Below are 19,327 nucleotides of genomic sequence, written 5' to 3' on the forward strand. Positions count from 1 at the left end.
ATGTGGCTGCAAAATCAATAAGATTGTGTGTATTGTCTGATATAGGCTTGAAGTAAGTCAGTGTCTTGTTTTTATTATTTTCAATATGTTTTTCAACATTCCTGTCAGTCCCTTTCTCCTAAAAAAGGGAAAATAAAAAATACATACAATGAATAACAGAGTGATTGACAGTTTCTACACCTTTCCAAAAAAATGATAACAATTTTCACAAACAAAACCCCTTTAGATTAAAAAAAAAAAACAAAAAAGAAAAAAAAACATAAGATACGGACAATTCGTTTATAAATTTACTAAGAAGCAGTCTATTGGTTAACTTTTATTAAAGAATTGTTAGCATTCAGTAAATATATGATACAAGACCAAGAACTGATGACAGCTTATTTGCTTGTATCCACGTTCGAACCGTTCGCTTTTTGCATGCTCAATCATAGCGAACATATTGGAATAGGAACAACTTGCAGACATCGTCTGTTTACGTATTCCTATTCGATACATTCGGTTTTGGCACTTATGTTTCCTGAATCAGTGATTCTATGTCTTCTGTTCGATCTGTTCGCTTTTTGTATTTAGTTCAATCTCAGTGATTCGATATCATATAAGATCAAGAACGACTGCCACATCTTTTTGCGTGTTCGTATTCGGTCCGTTCGCGCTTTGTATTTAGTTCAGCTCAATCTCAGTGATGTCGCGCCATATTGGAACATACATTGCTCACACGTCTGTTTCACGTGTACGTATTTGTTCCGTTTGCGTTTGATGCAATTCTGTTCAATCTCTGTGATTTCGCGCAATGTTGGAACATAAATGGCTGACACGTTTGTATACGTGTTCGTGTTAGGTCTGTTCGCTATTTGCATTTCGTTTTGTTTTCAGTTAATCAACCATACCAGACTGAATATATGATACACTAGACATGTGTTTCGTCTTGATCACACTCAATAATATAGCTCAATTTAATTTATTAAAATGTTGAAACATTGACTGTTTATAGATATATCATAGTAAAGGTGCCTCTCTTCAACTCTATTGAAAGTTGATCGACTTGATAAATATTAATTCAAGTTATATCGTATTCACCGCATTTATACAAGTTACATTGGCAAAAGAGGGACGAAAGATACCAAAGGGACAGTCAAACTCGTAAATCTAAAACAAACTGACAACGCCATGGCTAAAAATGAAAAAGACAAACAGAAAAACAATAGTACACATGACACAACATAGAAAACTAAACAATAAACAACACGAACCCCACCTAAAACTAGGGGTGATCTCAGGTGCTCCGGAAGGGTAAGCAGATCCTGCTCCACATGCGGCACCCGTCGTGTTGCTTATGTGATTTCAAATCCGGTAAATAGTCTAATTCGGTAGGTCAAATTCATGAAAGGGAAGGGGATTGTAGTTACGACGTAAGGAACATATCCGATATCATTTGTGAAAGGGTTATTCCATAACAGTCAACCAACTCGTGATGGCGTCCGTAAAATTTACGAAGGGATGATTTCAACTTCGACTTCGCATTTATACAAGTTACATTGACAACCTTGGCAGTTGCCTTTTACAAATAAAAGATACACGCACATAAACCTAGAAAAGGCGGGTATAAATGGCGGTAGGCAATTTTAAAAAAAAACAGTTTACAATATATTACAATTGCACACAAATGTGTCAAATACAAAGTGCTTATATGTAGCTAATCCACATTATTTTCTTGAGATATTCTGACAATTATATTCTCAGAGCAGCTTCTTCTTGATTCTGTTGAAAAGGTCTTTGCATTGTTGTCTGAATTGGATGCTCAAGAAACAATAAATTATAGGATTGAGCGAACTACTTAGCATGTAGTTTCTCAGGAACAAGTTATAAACCGCCTTTCCAGCAGTGCTCAATCTTGCGTAATACGACTTGTCTAGAGCTCTAATAATAACTATGACGCAATAAGGAACAAACGATCCCATGAATACAATTGTGACCATAAACAGCATCAAGGTCGTTTTGTACATTTGTGACTTTCGAGCTTCGATGCTAGATATCGACAATGACCTCTGTCTGAACATGTCACGTCTCACTGAAGCTGTAGATTGTTTTGTCAACTTATGTGTATTTTTTTCTGGCGCAGAATAAGCATGTTTTTCGTTGTGGTTCTCGCTCTGTAAATTATCCAGCCTCTCTTGGTCTTCTGTCCGTTTGTCTCCTAAACAGTTGTCATCTGTTGACAAAGTAGAGGTACTTCCCTTTCTATATTTCAATGGCGTCGGATTTGAAGATGTCCCCCTTTTTATAACCTGATATCCGATCATCGAATACAGAATAATCATTGCCAAATCGATTATCACATTGCCTACTAGAAGAGATAAGGAGAAAATCAGGGGGTACATCGTATGTATGTACTCATCTTCGTAAAGGCAAGTTTTCCCAATGATGCATACGTGTGGTTTTCCTGGGATAGGAATGGGTACAGTCTGTGACCCATATATGAGCAGAGCCGGCCAGGCAAATGCAACTGATAATACAAGCGCAAGAATAACAACTTTCTTAGCATGGTGTGGACGCAGTTGTGGTCTCAAAGGATAACATATTCGAATATATCGATCGATAGCAATTGCCGCCAAAACTACAGACGATCCATGGTTCATCATAAAGGTGATATAACGGAAAACTTTGCAAACTGGACTATAGTCGAATGTTATGATGTTATGCAATACAGTTAATTCCATTGGCATTGTAAAAAAGCAATTCATCAAGTCAAATCCAGCTAAAGCAAGGATGAATATACGGGCGGTAGTTTTACGCCATTTTGAAAAATAAATGTAAAATACTAACGCATTTCCAGGTCCGCCAATTAAAAACATAAAAAGCGTGAAAATGAAACTGGGTAGAAATATGCTTTTGAACACTTGGTCATTTGTCTTGTCTAGATAAATTCCTGTTGTGATTTTAGTACTACACATAGGAAATTCTGTACTGTTGTTAGCCATACTGGTATAATTCATCTGAAAATAACGAGCCATGTTACATCAACTAAATATATTTGACCAAGAGTTGTTTTGGTCATATTGAATAGGGGCAGATTTTCATAATGGAAGTAAAATGTGTCTGATAAATACGTTGAATCTTCATTAAAACAGAGCAATGCTTGGAAACATTTATAGGATTTCCCGTACTATCATACGATTTCCACCTCTTTCAAAACTAACATGGCCCCTATTCAATATGGCCGAACTTATCGTGAAGTGGCATATTTGCTTGTACATTACTATCAGTATATTTGTTATCATAGATTATAAATATTAATTTACCGTTTTTATGCTGTTCTTAATTTAATGTAAGTATTCTGAATTGCCTCACCAGATTTGTAAATTTAACAATTGTGAATTCACTAACCCAATATTTTTTTTACTTTTTAGACAATAATATTGAGTTTATTTTTCAGCAATTCCCAATTATGCATTGAGGAAGCATTTATTTTCTAAGAAGTTGGATCTCTGTTGTATAATCGTATAAATTGCAAGATTGGTCGATTGTTGGCTGCTTAACGTTCAGTAGCAAATATTATATGCCTGTTCATGAAATAAATTTTAAGATTACTACTTAGACCAATATCAGTGTTTTCTGAATTTAGTTTCAAAATGAGTGAATGTTGCGCGATAAAAGAAATTCTACCGTGTATTTTGTAAACTTTTGTTAACCTACAAAATTACTTTATCGGCCTATGTTTGTGTTTCTTGTGTTTTTTTCCGACCTGAAATTAGCACAAAACGTGTTACAAGAAATAGCTATATTCAATAAGAATTTGCATTTCGATTATACTGAAAAATGCAAAATTTATCAACCTAGAAATGTAGAAAAAAAAATGAAAATAAAAGTCATCATTTTATAATATGTTTTCATGAAACAAAAAATATACGGGGGTATAGGTAATTACACTTGCCTCTATTCAGATATCTTCTTAACAAACACTTGACGAAGTTAAGTGTATTCCTTTTATGTCATCTTTCATGGAGCTGATGTACGCCCACACACAAGTGTTTGAGAGGGGGATATATTGTTTTATTTGCAATGATCAACTCTAACTCCGTTAGTTTTCTCGTTTGAATTATTTTACATTGTCATATCGGGACCCTTTATAGCTGACTATGCGGTAGTTGTGTTGCTCATTGTTGAAGGCCGTAAGAGGATTTATAGTTGTAACTGTCTGTGTCATTTTGGTCTCCTCTGGACAGTTGACCTCTTGGCAATCATACCACATCTTCTTTTCTTTATCTAAATTGATGCATTTATTTAGATGTCAATTAAAATAAGATATATAGTTATCTCTAACTTTCAATGGAGGTTGGCATCATGAGTTGTAACTTCTGTTTTTAAAATTATTGTTTTTTGGAAATTTCGTCCAAAAACATAAATTTGCCCAATGACGTCATGGAAGCAAAAAATTTTTTTTTGTAAACGGATTATAGTTCAATTGTTATTCAGTATGATCATCTTTAATATTGGTCGTATATAATGAAATCTTGAATTCGAAAAAAAGGCGTGTATCATTTCTTTTGTTGACTAGTATAAATGTATGTATTGAAAATCTACCCTTTTATATCGAGGGCAAACATCAGCTGGTATGAGGTTATGAGTGTTTGCGCCATTGCACAAACCAACTTCAGTTAAAAACAACTTCAGTTAAACATGTTAAAATCAACTTCTGAATCAGTTTAACACAACGTCAGTTAAAAACACAAAATAACAAAACATTAACAAATTAGAAATACAATATAAAATTCCGATGTAGCTAAACGATTACAATTTTTTTATGTGTTTGGGTTTTTTTTTATTAAAAAAATAAGTTTTCTTTGTTAAATAGTAGATAATGAACCAACTATTTCCACTCTTTCTTTTAATGAAAAATCCCCAAAATAACTCAAAACAAAACTACTGACTTACAAAACTTTTAAGTAAAAATACAAAATCAAAAATATCGAATTTTAATTTTAAGATTAGATGTATTCTTAAAATAAAACCTACCTCAGCACAGAGCAAAGTCCTAAAAAAAAACTCATCAAAATTAACTGAAACCTAACTATCTATAACCACTCAAGACACTTCCGTAACAGGGCAAACCGATTTACATTTAGTCGACGATACGATCTCTTCAAGAATTGATAGTATAGAGTATATAAGATATATAATAATATTTATCTTTTTACTTTGAAGTTGAATAAGATATCCTGTACACTCGGAAAGATGTCTATTAAACTATATATCATATCTGATATCTAATATAGTTTATCTGATAGTTAGTATCTTTTTAAATATAGCTTTTTAGTTAATACCTTGCGACAATTTATTGTGTATGGTTCGTTAGATTTGATTTATAAAAAATAGTATTTTTTTTATTAGATATCTCATTTAGATTTTAAGATATATCAATAAAGTCATCAGATATCCTATAAATATATTAGATAAAAGAACTCAAACAATCATGAAATAGAATAAACGATTTTTGTAATGCGATAGGGTGTTCATGTTTATAAACTTTAAAGCACAAGACGTTTTATTGAGAGGTGAATATACTTCTCCCTGGTGAATATAGATTTAAGAAGATAAAGATGTGGTATGAGTACCAATGAGATAACTCCACATCCAAGTCACAATTTGTAAAAGTAAACCGTTATAGAAGACTGTACGTCTTCAACACTGAACCTTGGCTCTCACCAAACAACAATACATGCTTATGTACAAGCATTAAAAATCCCATTCATAAGACAATATGGAAGTATGGAATTTAGCGTTCTTCCCTCCGCCTTTATAACCATGAACCCTGCTCAGTTGCTCAATCGCTTAGTCGCTCTCTAATCATGACTTTGAGACGTAATCAGTCTTTTCCCAGCGAGGTAATAATGTCTAAGAATATGTTATGAAATTGCTTGCTTCAACCTTAAATTTGATTAAGGGAAAAGATTGTTACAGAGCGAAAACAAATTAGTTTGTTTTCTACATATGGATATCATAACATATCAGACACTCGACACAGTGTAAAACTTCTAAACCTCGTTCGATGGGCTAACTCGCCAAAACGGTTCAAATTATGGCTAGTTGCAAATACTTTACGGAAGCAGTTTAAAGAAAACCTGATAAGTATTTAATTCACGGTTTATTATTTTTCTCTATTGCGTATAGTGGAAGAAACATCCTTCTGAAAATGACTTTCGCAAAGGCTCATTCTAAAATGACATCCTTTTTACGGTTTTTAAACAAAGATGTGTTTTAATGATCACAAATTTGTTTGACATGTGTGCACAACTATTTTGCTTGTATTCTCGTTATTTTCGTTATTATTTTGATAAAATATACATAAAATTGAGAATGGAAATGGGGAATATATACATTTTAGCAGCTTACACAAATTTTATCATATATTGTTGATCAAACAACATTTATTTACTCTGCTTTTCGTTTTTAAACTTGAAATTAAATAACATGAAAATGTAATGAAGAAAGAAAATTAGAACAGATAAACAATTTTAATGTTGTTTTTTCGTACGCTTCAACCTATATAAACTGTATTTGTCGTATTATAATCGAAATAATTCCCTCATTTCATCATCTATAGTCATTTGAACATGAGTAGGCATTATATTTCACCATATTTCACACCTCGCTAACGCTCAGTGTAAAATATCAAAATATAATCTCTATCCATGTTAACATGAGCATAGAGCATGACCTGAAGGAATTATTTCTTATAAAGACGATATAACGAGTATATGTCTAAAAATCTAGAGGCTGACATCGGGGAAGGTATGTTTTGCAACATTATTTATCAGGAAATCAAGACCTTAGTATTAATAGCATGATAAGTCTTATGTAGACGAAATGCGCGTTTGGTGTACTCAATTATAAACCTGGCACCTTTGATAAGTATTTTCACCACTTGGTCGATGTAATAGGATTTAAAATCTAAAATTTAAATCAGTTATCGGTAGTGCTCATACCACTGTCCGTCGTTATAATACTTCGTCAAGTAATAGTATTTGGTTTCTAGTTGGATTATCGATCTTTGCAAGTGATTGATTTACCCATAATCCTCCTTTTTGACGTCGACATTTAGGAAAAGCAGACGCATTTTTTAGCCATAGATTTATCTTCTAAAACCCGCCCACCCTCCCTTAAATTTATTAGTAGAATGCAATTCCTACGGAAGATACTGCTGTTTGGTTTTGTTTGTTTATTTCAGAATTGTATTGTCTAGACTACATCAATTAAATCATCACTCTTTGTGGAAAGATGTACAAAAGTTCTAATGACGAGACGGTCTTTCAAGAAAAAAGATTAATCCTGGACGAGGAGTGGACGTGCATGCATATAGAAATTGAATGGATAACTTGGAAAGAAATTTATTAGTTTGTGTTTTTTTTTTCTGATTTTTATTAAACTTTGCGTTGGTAGCGATAACTTCTGATATCCAAGGTTAGTCGCTTGATTTATGGCAGATTTCGCTGCGCTTAGATAACATATTTGCAGTTTACAGACTTATTGTAATCGTATGATAGCATTAGCCTCTGATTTCCAGGGTTAATAGCTTATCTTGAACTTCCCCTTTTCATATATGGTCTGCCACCTCAAACATATTCGGCGATCATCATATAACATTTTCAAAGACACATATGCATTTTTATCAGTTAATTTTAGTTCATATATCTACATGTATCACAAATTGCATTTCATATAATAGTACATATATTATATCACAAATTGCATTTCATATAACAGTACATATATCATATCTGTTAATAAATGCTGTGGCCATTTCCTGCCAATACCAATCTTGTTGTTTTTTATGAGCATCTAAGATAACTGCTGGTGAACGTTTCGTCACCAAAAGTATCACCAGCCGAGTAGTCAGCACTTCGGTGTTGACATGGATATCAATTATTTTATCTTTTTTTTTTATATAAATTTTCTTTTTAAAAAACTTTGAATTTTTCGAAAACAAAAAGGATTTTCTAGTCCCAGGCATAGATTATCTTAGCCGTAATTGACCCAACATTTTGGAATTTTGGATTTTTTATGCTCTTCAACTTGTATTTGTTTTGCTTTATGAATATTTTGATATGAGCGACACTGATGAGTCTGATGAAGACGAAACGCGCGTTTGGGGGTACTAAATTATAATCCTTGTACCTATCTGCACTCCTCAGAGTTGAATTTGAGTTTCCAAGCATATATAGGATGATAGGTATGACTATGTAATGATGTTATACATTCGTGAAATAAAATGTGGGATGTGCCCCAATGAAACAGCAATTCAAAAACACACATTACCAACATATGTTCATCGGTTAACATATACAGTCGGTTATACTGCAAACAAATTTATTTTAAAGCATTGTCGCTATTTTCAAGCAATTAAAACTACAAAGCTATATAATATAGAAGTTGGTTATCCATCTCCATCTTTTACATGTATGTATCTTCCCATACTTATACTTAAATGATAAAAGGAAGTTTTTCTCGCTTTGCCTTCATTTACAGGAAGAATTTTCAAGTGGATACTTGAAATCTCTATTTTCTTATGCAGCCAAACTTAAAAATATCTGACATTTTGAACTTTGAAAATATTGAGCATCGTGTTTACTATGATTGCATTTTCAAGTTTAATAATTTATTGTGGCAACACTAAATAGCTCATAAAATGTTAGTTTTATTTTCCCATCCTGTTGGTAAACCCGTACCCCTTGAAATTATTACTGGTTCGGGGTTCAGTGTTTTGCTGCTGGCATAATTTAAAATATTCAATATTTAAATTTTCCCTGTTTTTTTTTAAATTAAGAAGAATGCGTACATGCACATCATTTGAAACATGAATGATAGTTAATAGTAGTCAACAAAAGAAACGATACACAAGTTTGAACTCCAATTAATCATAAAATATGATAGATAGCGAACACTGTTAAACTATCCAACGAAACACATTCATTAACAAAGCAAGTACATATGCTAAAAAGAATCTGAAAAAATTGGAAAGTTGAAAAATATCGAGTTATTAAACACGGGGGCCATATTTATTTTGCGGAAACTTTTGACAAAAGTCGGCACTAACTTTTGGAGATGAGAATTAATCATTAAAATATTTGTAACGGCATTCAAAACTTTAAGCAGACCATCTTTAAGTTTTTAAAGTTTTAAAAGTTTTGATATCGATTTTCGATTTTTTGGTGAAAATTCAATTTTTGAAATATTCCTCGTTTTTGCCTTCAATCAATGGTTTTGATTAGAAAATAACACTCTGTATATATTAGACCAATTCAACAATTATTTACCTCAGTACAGTGTATCCAATTTCATTATCTATTGAAGATACATTGCCTTGTATCGTTTTTCTTTGCTGACTTGTATATTTCCACATCGAAAAATATGTTTTATTTTAATGTAGACATGGTATTTTTATGCCCCTGCAACTGAAACTAAGGCAAATAGTTTTAACCCTGTCCGTCCGTCCGTTTGTCACATAATGTATATATAGTAATTACAGATAACACCTCCTCAAGTTTAAATGCTAGGAAGTTCTAACTTTGCTGGCTGTTTGTACATATATTGAAAGTTTGTTTATGATGAGGGTCTTGATTTCTATTAATATTCCTCTTTAGGGATATAGTTTTCGTTTTTTTAGTGTTTACCATCACAATAGTTGCAAAGCGAATTCGTCGTTTTTTTCTCTGTTTCCTGTTTAGGAGGCATGCTTTAAATATTGTTTTTTCCATTTCTTTTTTTTTATCTTTAAGTTTGATTTAGTTGTCTCTAGAACTCTGTATTTGGCTGCATACAGCAGGAATACGACAAGAGTCACAAAGCTTATATTTCAAACAAAAGTAATAATAAGCAAGAACATATCCAAAGGGCCAAATGAATTGCATGTGTACCCTTAGAACTTTTTTCGGGTGAAAATTCTTCGTATTCAATTATTAGGAAGCAACCATTTAACTTCAAGGGGGAGGGCATGCTTTTTTTCTTAGTCAGAAATTTATTTAGTTTTTCGTCGCGACCAATCAGAAAAACTTTTAAATTTTTTGTCACCTGCTTGACCAGAAAATTTTGTTTCAAGAAAAGTGAAGATCAGAATATTTTTTTCTAGATAAAAAACAACATTACCATCCTCCTGGAAGTTAAATGGTCGTTCCCTTACAGATGAGCTGATATTTCAAGAAAAAATATACAGAACACATTTATTTATCACACACTATATCATATCAACACTTCCTTTGTATAAGTAATAATTTTCTATCGAGAAAATCTGTGGTTTTGTTTCAAGACAAAAAGGGGAGAGTGACCTATTTTTCTATGTGATAATTTCTCAAATCTGTAAGGAAGTATTAATTTTGTTCTGGAACATCCTTGTTAATAGCAATCTTTTATCAGGGAAATCCTTAAAATCCGGTCGTATCGTTTTTATCAAAGGATTTGTTGTTTGTAAGTTTTGATTGAATCTTGTTAGAGGGAAAATGGAAATGATTTATTTTCTCGTCAAATTACGGAAATCAATTTTTCCAAACAAAAATATTATGAAAAGACACATATATGAACATGAAGTCTGCTGTGAATTGAACAAGAAGCAAGTTTACTAGACTCTGTTCATTATGAGCATGGCATAGTGTATTTTTAAAGAACATATCATGTTGATCTCTAGATATCTTCTTAAGTAGTTGGATTGCTTTCCCAATGACAAATATTCCTTTTTCTTTTCTTAATCTTTTAACATCAATAAAAAGGGGCGGCGTGCTGTAAAATTGGGCACTGCATAACCAGGAGACACCTTTATATCAAGAAGCCTTTCAATGTATAGTTTATTTATTCATCCTGCAATTGACTGTTTTACTATATAAGATACAGCTTTACATATACTGTATCTGTATACTATTTAGAAATAGCTTTAAAACTCCGTCCATTGTCAAACTACATTTGCATGGTTTGTGTATTGCTGTTGACGAGTGTTGTATGAGCCTGCATAACCTCAGAATGTGTATTGCAGTCGCATTCCAATGAAGTATTGTTTAACCTCATGCGAATTAACGACTCCTTTTTTAATTTCTGTGTGTTTTCAAACATTTCTTAGAGCAATAAGAATTAAACCAATTTTCTGATGACAGACAAACATATACAGCAGTATTTTTTACGAAGACAATCATCGATTTCAAAACTTGAATGTGTACATTTGTAATTCAACATTAAAAGCATGTCAATTTCAGAATGCATTTTAAGTGAATTTCAAGTTTCGTATAAGATTCGGAAGAATAGGACAACTTGCACACTTCTGTTTGAAATTGGACAATGTTTAGTTATTTTATTACTGCTAAAATTATTTGTAATGTTAAAATGAATAATTATTCAACTTGAGCGACGTTTTTTTGTTGACCATTCGAGATTACTTTTTGCAAACCCTTCTTCAGCTCCATTACACATGTTTCTTAAGGTCGTACACGTACAGCTGATATTTAAAGACACTAAACATTTAGTGTCTCTATATAACTTCTGGACCTTTATTCTATGTGTAAAAACTATAAGTCAATTGAAAAAAAAATGATAGCCAGATTTTTGTTTTTATACTGGTATTACATTTGTACATGTAATAAACGATAAAGGATGAGATACATGTACACTTATTCGTAGGTGTAACATACCTTTAGTAATGGACTTCTGGTCATTTCATCATTTCAAATATCGTTTAAGGATATAAAAGGATTTATTTCCGATTGAAATAAATGCTGTCTAAATAGAGATTGAATGTAATGTAACACCCAATTCCTAACCATCTATAGCATATTCAAACACGTCAAGTAAAGGAGGTATTCGTTTTCTCTAAATAAAGATTCTATTTTAATTGAATATAACGGAACGCCCAATTACTAACCAGCTATATTATATTCGAAGGAGTTATTCGTTTTTCTAAACATAGATTCTGTTTTGATTGAATGTAAGAGAACGCCCAAATACTAACCTGCTATATCATATTCGATATTGCTAAGTGAAGTAGGTATTCGTAATGCTTTTTATATCTGGTATCTAGAATTTTGTTGATATCATCCGCGTTTAAAGACTGTCACGTAAGCCGATTTGTCACCTACCTTACAAAGTTCATTAACCCCCTTTTTTAAAATTATCTATGAAGATTATATGTACCAAAATTATCAAATCACTGATTTTATTTTACATTAGATAACGTTAGAGCAAAAAATATTATGTTAAAGCTGAAACTACCGGCGCTATCGAATACTAATACCTTAATTTCCCCTATATAAATGTCCACCATGATAGAACCAGTACAACGTGGAATAACTCCGTGTTACATTACATTGTCATGATTTATTAATTTATAACCATGATTGATATTTGACCATCATAAACCTTCTTTAGAGACACGAAGGATATACATTTATTTGCGGTTGGTATGAATTAATTGTTCTATATTTAAATCTCTTGTTTTTCATAAAAAATAAATAAGTCGGGTATTAAATAGATAGAAAACGGGGTTTAACTAATCGACTTGCAGTCAATCTAAAGTATTCATTTGTTTCATATAGTATAAGACATGGGATGTAATATGTATTTAATTAAAAAAAAACTGAGTTGTAATTTAATTTATGGATTTGAATCGGTGCAGTGTTTAAGCAACGGTGTTTATGACATTAATGTTTGATGAAAAAGACAATTATAACTTTTATATATACTTTGGATTTCAAATATTTTGGCCACGAGCATCACTGAAGAGACATGTATTGTCGAAATGCGCATCTGGTGCAACAAAATTGGTACCGTTGATTTTATTACTACCACTGGGTCGATGCCTCTGCTGGTGGACTATTAGTCCCCGAGGGTATCACCAGCCCAGTAGCCAGTACTTCGGTACTGGCATGAAAATACGGATTTTTTGTGTTATTAAAATTTGCTGTTACAAAATATTAGAAATTTATTATAAATTAAGGAATGTATCTCCCTCATGCAAAGCTCTGATTCCTTTCACGAATTTGGCTATACTTTTTGGACCTTTTGGATTATAGCTCTTCATCTTTTATATATACTTTGGATTTCAAATATTTTGGCCACGAGCATCACTGAAGAGACATGTATTGTCGAAATGCGCATCTGGTGCAACAAAATTGGTACCGTTGATTTTATTATAGAGAATTAATTGTTAATTATGTTGAATAAGTTGAACTGATCAATACCTGTTAGTATGACATATTGACATGTCTTATTTATATAGAATAAACAATATAAGTCAATTTACAACAGAAGTGAGTGGTAGAGTTGTATAAGAAAAATTACAGAACATCGTGAAATAAGAACATAACAATTTATTGTTATAATGGTGGTTATTTTTTTTAATAAAGACAATGTGTTCTTGATTGTATGTTGTTTTTAAAGATTGGAGACGAAATTGTCTTCTTTAAAAAAAAAAGGAGTTCAGATTTGCATGTAATATTTGCCGCGAAAAAATATGTTGCATTTTATTTTAATTTTAGAGTAATAACGTTGGCAGTTGCTGTGGTTTGATTTGCAACCTGCAGCAGTTTTGAAGACGTGTTTTTTTTTCCATTTTTATGCGTTTATATATAAAAAAAAATATATATAACATCCGATTATCTTATTTGGGTTAAATTAAATCATTTTCTTGGTTTTCTTTGTAGTGTTCATAAACATTGATGAAATGGATCTAAATCACTTTACTAAATATATGATTGAAAAATTTGAAATGAGAAAATATCACAACGCTGTCAATATAATACAATTTAATGCTACTGTCATACAAGTTAGAGGTTTGGCTTTTTAAACCCAGGGTTAATCCTCTATTTTCTACATAATAAACATGAATATCAGATTGTGCACTGCTTAACAAGACTTAAGGTCGTCCGCTCCAAGTTAAATAAAAATATGTATTTATCCTAAATGTTTCATTTGGAACAGTTATAAGTTTTTCAATATAATGAGAATAATCATACATTGTCTCGAAACATAAATTTTATTTGTACTCTGCTCAAAACAGGTAGAAAAAGAGGGACGACAGATACCGGAGGGCCAAACAAACTCACAAATCGAAAACAAACTGACAAAACCATGACGGAAAATAAAAAAGACAAACAGACAAACAATAGTACACATGACACACATAGAAAACTAAAGAATGAACAGCAAAAACCGTACCAAAAACTAGGGGTGATCTCAGGTGATCGGGAAGGGTAAGCAGATCCTGCTCCACATGTGACACCCGTCGTGTGGCTTTTGTGATAACAAATCCGGTAAATGGTCCAATTCGGGAGGTCTAATTCATGAAGGGAAGGGAATTGTAGTAACGACGTAAGGAACATATCCGATATCATTTGTGAAACGGTTATTCTATAACGGTCAACCAACTCGTGGTTGCACCCGTAAAATCTACGAAGTGATGATTTCAACTTCATAGCTTCATTGTAAGCAACATCCCTCTATCAAGAAAATCATAATAGGAAATGCAAGCACGGAAGTATCGTATCAATTGGTAGATATATAACCGTATGCATGTGCTGCTGGAATGTTGCTACTCAGAAATGGAAGTTCACAATTGGAAAGCTGAAATCATCTCTGTTGTCGTAAAGTTTTGTTTTCAATCGATCCTCATTTTCAATTTCTAGATGTAAGTCAAGATATGAGGCTGACGTAACTGTATCTATAAGTCTGTTGTATCCTTTTTCTCTAGTTCAATGAGATAGATGCGTTCAACATAGTCACTAAATTTTTAAAATTATTTAGTGAAAGAACATTATTGATATAGCGGAAAGTAGAGTTAAAGGATAAACGTTCCTGTATGAAGACATGCTCATAATAATAAAGAAACAAGTCGGCAAGAAGAGGAGCACAATTCGTTTCCATTGGAATGCCGATATTCTGTTGAAACACGTCCTCCGAATGTAACAACTATGTTATCAATCAAGAAATCGAGCATCTTGATAATTTCAGTTTCAGAGATTTTTTTGTTTGAATCAGAGTGATCCTTTAGAAGGAAGGATTTATCCCTTCCTAAGACAAGACTTATCTAAGGAAGGGATAAATCCTACATACTTATATATTTGAGCACAGCCTCACTTTTCTGTCAAAATATTTTTCGAGAAAATGTATGGTTATTCTTTATGTATTCACTACAAGCATTGTTTATAAATGCATGTACATGTATTTCAGATAAAAGCACATAAGGAAAATATGCAGGACATTTATGCTTAGATTTAAAAAAAAAAAAAAAAAGTCATGTTTTGAAAGACTATGAATTGTTTGTAGTATATCAATGTATAATATAATTGTTTATTTTGTAATAAAAATGTCATCATTTGTTTTCGTTTTCACTAATGTCAATGTAAATAAGAAGATGTGGTATGAGTGTCAATGAGACATCTCTCCATCCAAGTCACAATGTATAAAAAAAAGTTAACAAATATACCAGTGTTATTTTATATCTGCTGAAGTTGTGTATTATTTAATATCTTAAATGTCTTTAGTGTCCTCGTATTTAGATATGTACTATAAATAAACGATCCACTGGCGCTGAAAACCCAACAATACAAAGTGTAGAGAGAATGCAGAATATTTAGTTCTAATAAAACAACAAGTATCTGTGCAAAAGCATGCATCTATGGATATTTGATAGGTCGCAGATACAATATTTAACCAGTTCCAGAAAGACAGGCAACCAAATGGCCAGTGGATTGAAAAGAGCATTTCGGAGACCCCGTGATAACATAATTGGTCAAAATATCCCTCCTACTTGCAAGAGTGGACTGGACGGAAAACACCCTATGTTTACACAAACATCCGCAAAACCACAACTTTTTGGATAACAAAATATTTGTTCGAAGTTAAGCAAATGCTACATGAGAAAGTTTTAACGTGCTTGACACACTAAAAAATTTCTAAATGTAAGCCAGTGTAAACAGACACTTTTGATATAATTTATAATACAAACACATTATAATCCAAACAAAAAGAACATAAGCCAGTAGCCTCATTAAATTCAATTATCTGATAAGCAATAATTTCTATTGTATTTCTTTTAATCGTGTAACTTTGATTTAGTTGTGAATTGATATTTATTCATTTCGATATTGAGTTTTGACTTTTTTAGCTTGAGAATTTCTACTGCAGGTTTGTTCTGAGGTGCATTTTAAAAACATTGGGTAGCTACACTGCTGTTTCTTTTTGTTTACCCTTGTTTGGGTTTTTTTTAAAATATTTACTGACTTTTGACTTTATAACAAAAGTGTATACTATGTGAACGGTATGTATTATCAACGACAAACGTTTTTGTTGGCGTTTCCATGAGACTAAATTGTATGCATACTTGTTTGAATATATTTGTCAGTTGTGTTGTGTGTCTGTGATGTATGTTCACACAGCAACTGGTGTGTGACAATTATCGTCACGTTAACGTATTGTGTCTGTTTTGATAGAAGCTGACCCAAGTTTGTCAATATAACAGAACTTTTAACATCTGTCATACAATTAAGAGGTTTAGCTAGTTGTGTCTGAAAATTGCCTATACAATGTGTGGAATATGGCAGTTGTTTTTCACTTGTTAGGTACATTGATAGCATTTGACTTTGTCAGTTTTATGATCAAACTTCCCATTTTTGTAATTGTTTGAACGTATCTTTTTTTGTCATACTTTTTAATTTGAGATATATTATAGAAAGTATAGTTGACGAAAATTGTTGGCATACAGAAAGGCAACAGCAAGTAGTATACCGCTGCTAGAAACTCATAAATTGATTGAGAAAATAAACAAATCCGGGTTACAAACTATGACTGAGGGAAATGCATCAAATATAAGAGGAGAACAACGACACAAGAGAAACACAACATTAAAATGTGACACACAGATAAACGAACTATAATATAACAATGGCCATTTTTTCTGACTTGGTACAGGATATTTTAAGAAAAAATGGTGGGTCAAACCTGGTTTTGTGGCATGCCAAAGCTGGTGCCAATATGGCAATGTTAAATATAACATCAAAATGACAACATTACATGACAGAACTACAAAAAAACCAATAGAAGAACATATAGGATAGAGAAACACATGAATAATATCTAACAAAAGGTATAAGGTTTAAGATTTGATACGCCAGACGTGCGTTTCGTACACATAAAACTAATCAGTGCAATCAGATAAAAAAGTTCGAAAGCCAAAACAAGTACAAGTTGTAGAGCACGGAGAACCAATGTTTCCAAAAAATTGTTCATACACTATGTCAACGATTTCTTTTTAATAAAATTAACGGTACCAATTTTCTTGCACCAGATGCGCATTTTGACAATACATGTCTCTTCAGTGATGCTCGTTGCCAAAATCTTTGAAATCCAAAGCTTATATAAAAGATGAAGAGCTCTAATCCAAAAGGTCCAAAAAGTATAGCCAAATCCGTAAAAGGAATCAGAGCTATGCATGAGGGAGATACATTTCTTAATTTGTAATAATTTCTAATATTTTGTAACAGCACATTTTAATAACACAAAAAATCCGTATTTGCATGCCAGTACCGAAGTACTGGCTACTGGGCTGCTTTTAAGGATTCTCTGTGAATGTCTATGATAACCAATGTTTGACTTTCTTGTCAGATGGGATGGGGTACTGATGGATTTTGATAATTAGTAGCATTGGCTAGTAATTGTGGAAAACAATGGATGAACATGAAAATGAATGTTCTACAAACACTAACAAATGCAATCACCCTTATTCTAGCTGGACAAGATCGAGTCGATTATTTAATGTTTTCTTGTATTTTTAGCATTAACATTTAAAATATATGTGACATTGAAAGAAATGCATACTAAAAATTAATTAACATCAATGCCATTGTACCAACATTGCTTGTTTCTTATCCATCTCTTAACAAATTGGGCGTTGCAAAATATAATTTATCTCATTCATTATATAATTTCGTGAACATCTTAAGTCATGAAGTGAAGAACAAAAAATGACCAAAAGTTAAAATACATGTATTTTGTACTCCGTTTTGAAAGATAAAAATAGGAAGTTCAATTTTGATTCAAAAACTTGAGAGACATTTTTAGAAAAATGCATCAACATGATTGGACTTTACATGTTAAATAACCAATACCCCTTTTGCACGCATATATGTGTTTGTAATAGTTCCATTCAATCAATTTATTGATTTATCAAAATAAAAAAACTAAATATTAATTTCTCGTTGGTGTGTGTAACACATTTTTTACTATTCTAAATTGTCAATATGATCAGCCTGTGACCAGTTTAATTATTTTCACTCAATTCATTTTGTTTGTTAAATGTCTATGTTTTTTAAAAGTTGTATTGTAGTTAGCACAACCCCTTTGTATCTTTATTAATAGAATTTGAATGAACACAGACGTGCGTATGGTATCTGGTTAACAATGATTGCACAGGTTTAAATCGCCAATAATCGTTTGACACAGTCCCCACATTTTAAATTACAATTAGATTCTATATTTATTGGAATATTTGGCAGGATGAGTTTTTGTATTGCGTTTTCGTTGGCAGTCTTTCTTACTTTTTTACATTATATCGTAAGCAGTGACTTATCTAATAGGATTGTTTTCACCACATCAAGAACAGATGATCCAGAGACGTGGTTTGAAAATGAAAATCCACATTTTGAATACCTTGGACAGGTAAGACACTAAACAAACCTTTATATATATATACGTGTTTCTCGTTTCTCGTTTTGTTTATATAGATTAGAATTTGACCAACCGAATTAGACTATTTACCGGATTTGTAATCACATAAGCAACACGACGGGTGCCGCATGTGGAGCAGGATCTGCTTACCCTTCTGGAGCACCTGAGATCACCCCTAGTTTTTGGTGGGGTTCGTGTTGTTTATTCTTTAGTTTTCTATGTTGTGTCATGTGTACTATTGTTTTTCTGTTTGTCTTTTTCATTTTTAGCCATGGCGTTGTCAGTTTGTTTTAGATTTATGAGTTTGACTGTCCCTTTGGTATCTTTCGTCCCTCTTTTAGACCGTTGGTTTTCCCGTTTGAATGGTTTTACACTAGTAATTTTGGGGTCCTTTATAGCTTGTTGTTCGGTGTGAGCCAAGGCTCCGTGTTGAAGGCCATACTTTAACCTATAATGGTTTACTTTTTAAATTGTTATTTGGATGGAGAGTTGTCTCATTGGCACTCACACCACATCTTCCTATATCTCTTTATTACGGTTTATAAAATATTGAAGTAGAGTAATTTTTACATTATACTTATCTTCCCTGAAGTAAGTACGTTTCCTTGCTCTCCCTGCCAGCGATATGCCGTCT

General features: G+C 32.3%; 1 protein-coding gene across 3 annotated transcripts; it reads right to left on the reverse strand.

Annotated features, from left to right (window-relative positions):
• Nucleotides 1-303: 303 nt before the first annotated feature.
• LOC134691082 (cholecystokinin receptor type A-like) lies at nt 304-11,705 on the reverse strand. 3 transcript variants are annotated; one of them, XM_063551286.1, is made up of 2 exons: nt 11,667-11,705; nt 304-2,993 (listed from the first exon to the last, which is right to left on the reverse strand). In XM_063551286.1, the coding sequence occupies exons 1-2, from the start codon at nt 11,688-11,690 to the stop codon at nt 1,737-1,739; spliced, it is 1,281 nt and encodes a 426-aa protein (XP_063407356.1). In that variant the 5' UTR covers nt 11,691-11,705; the 3' UTR covers nt 304-1,736. The 3 variants fall into 3 exon arrangements, with proteins under 3 accessions (XP_063407356.1, XP_063407357.1, XP_063407358.1); XM_063551287.1 differs by lacking the exon at nt 11,667-11,705 and adding an exon at nt 5,014-5,129; XM_063551288.1 differs by lacking the exon at nt 11,667-11,705 and adding an exon at nt 3,664-3,756.
• Between the last annotated feature and the right edge of the window lie 7,622 nt (nt 11,706-19,327).

The sequence above is a fragment of the Mytilus trossulus genome, chromosome 11 (genome assembly GCF_036588685.1).
Source record: "Mytilus trossulus isolate FHL-02 chromosome 11, PNRI_Mtr1.1.1.hap1, whole genome shotgun sequence".
Lineage (NCBI taxonomy): Eukaryota > Metazoa > Mollusca > Bivalvia > Mytilida > Mytilidae > Mytilus > Mytilus trossulus.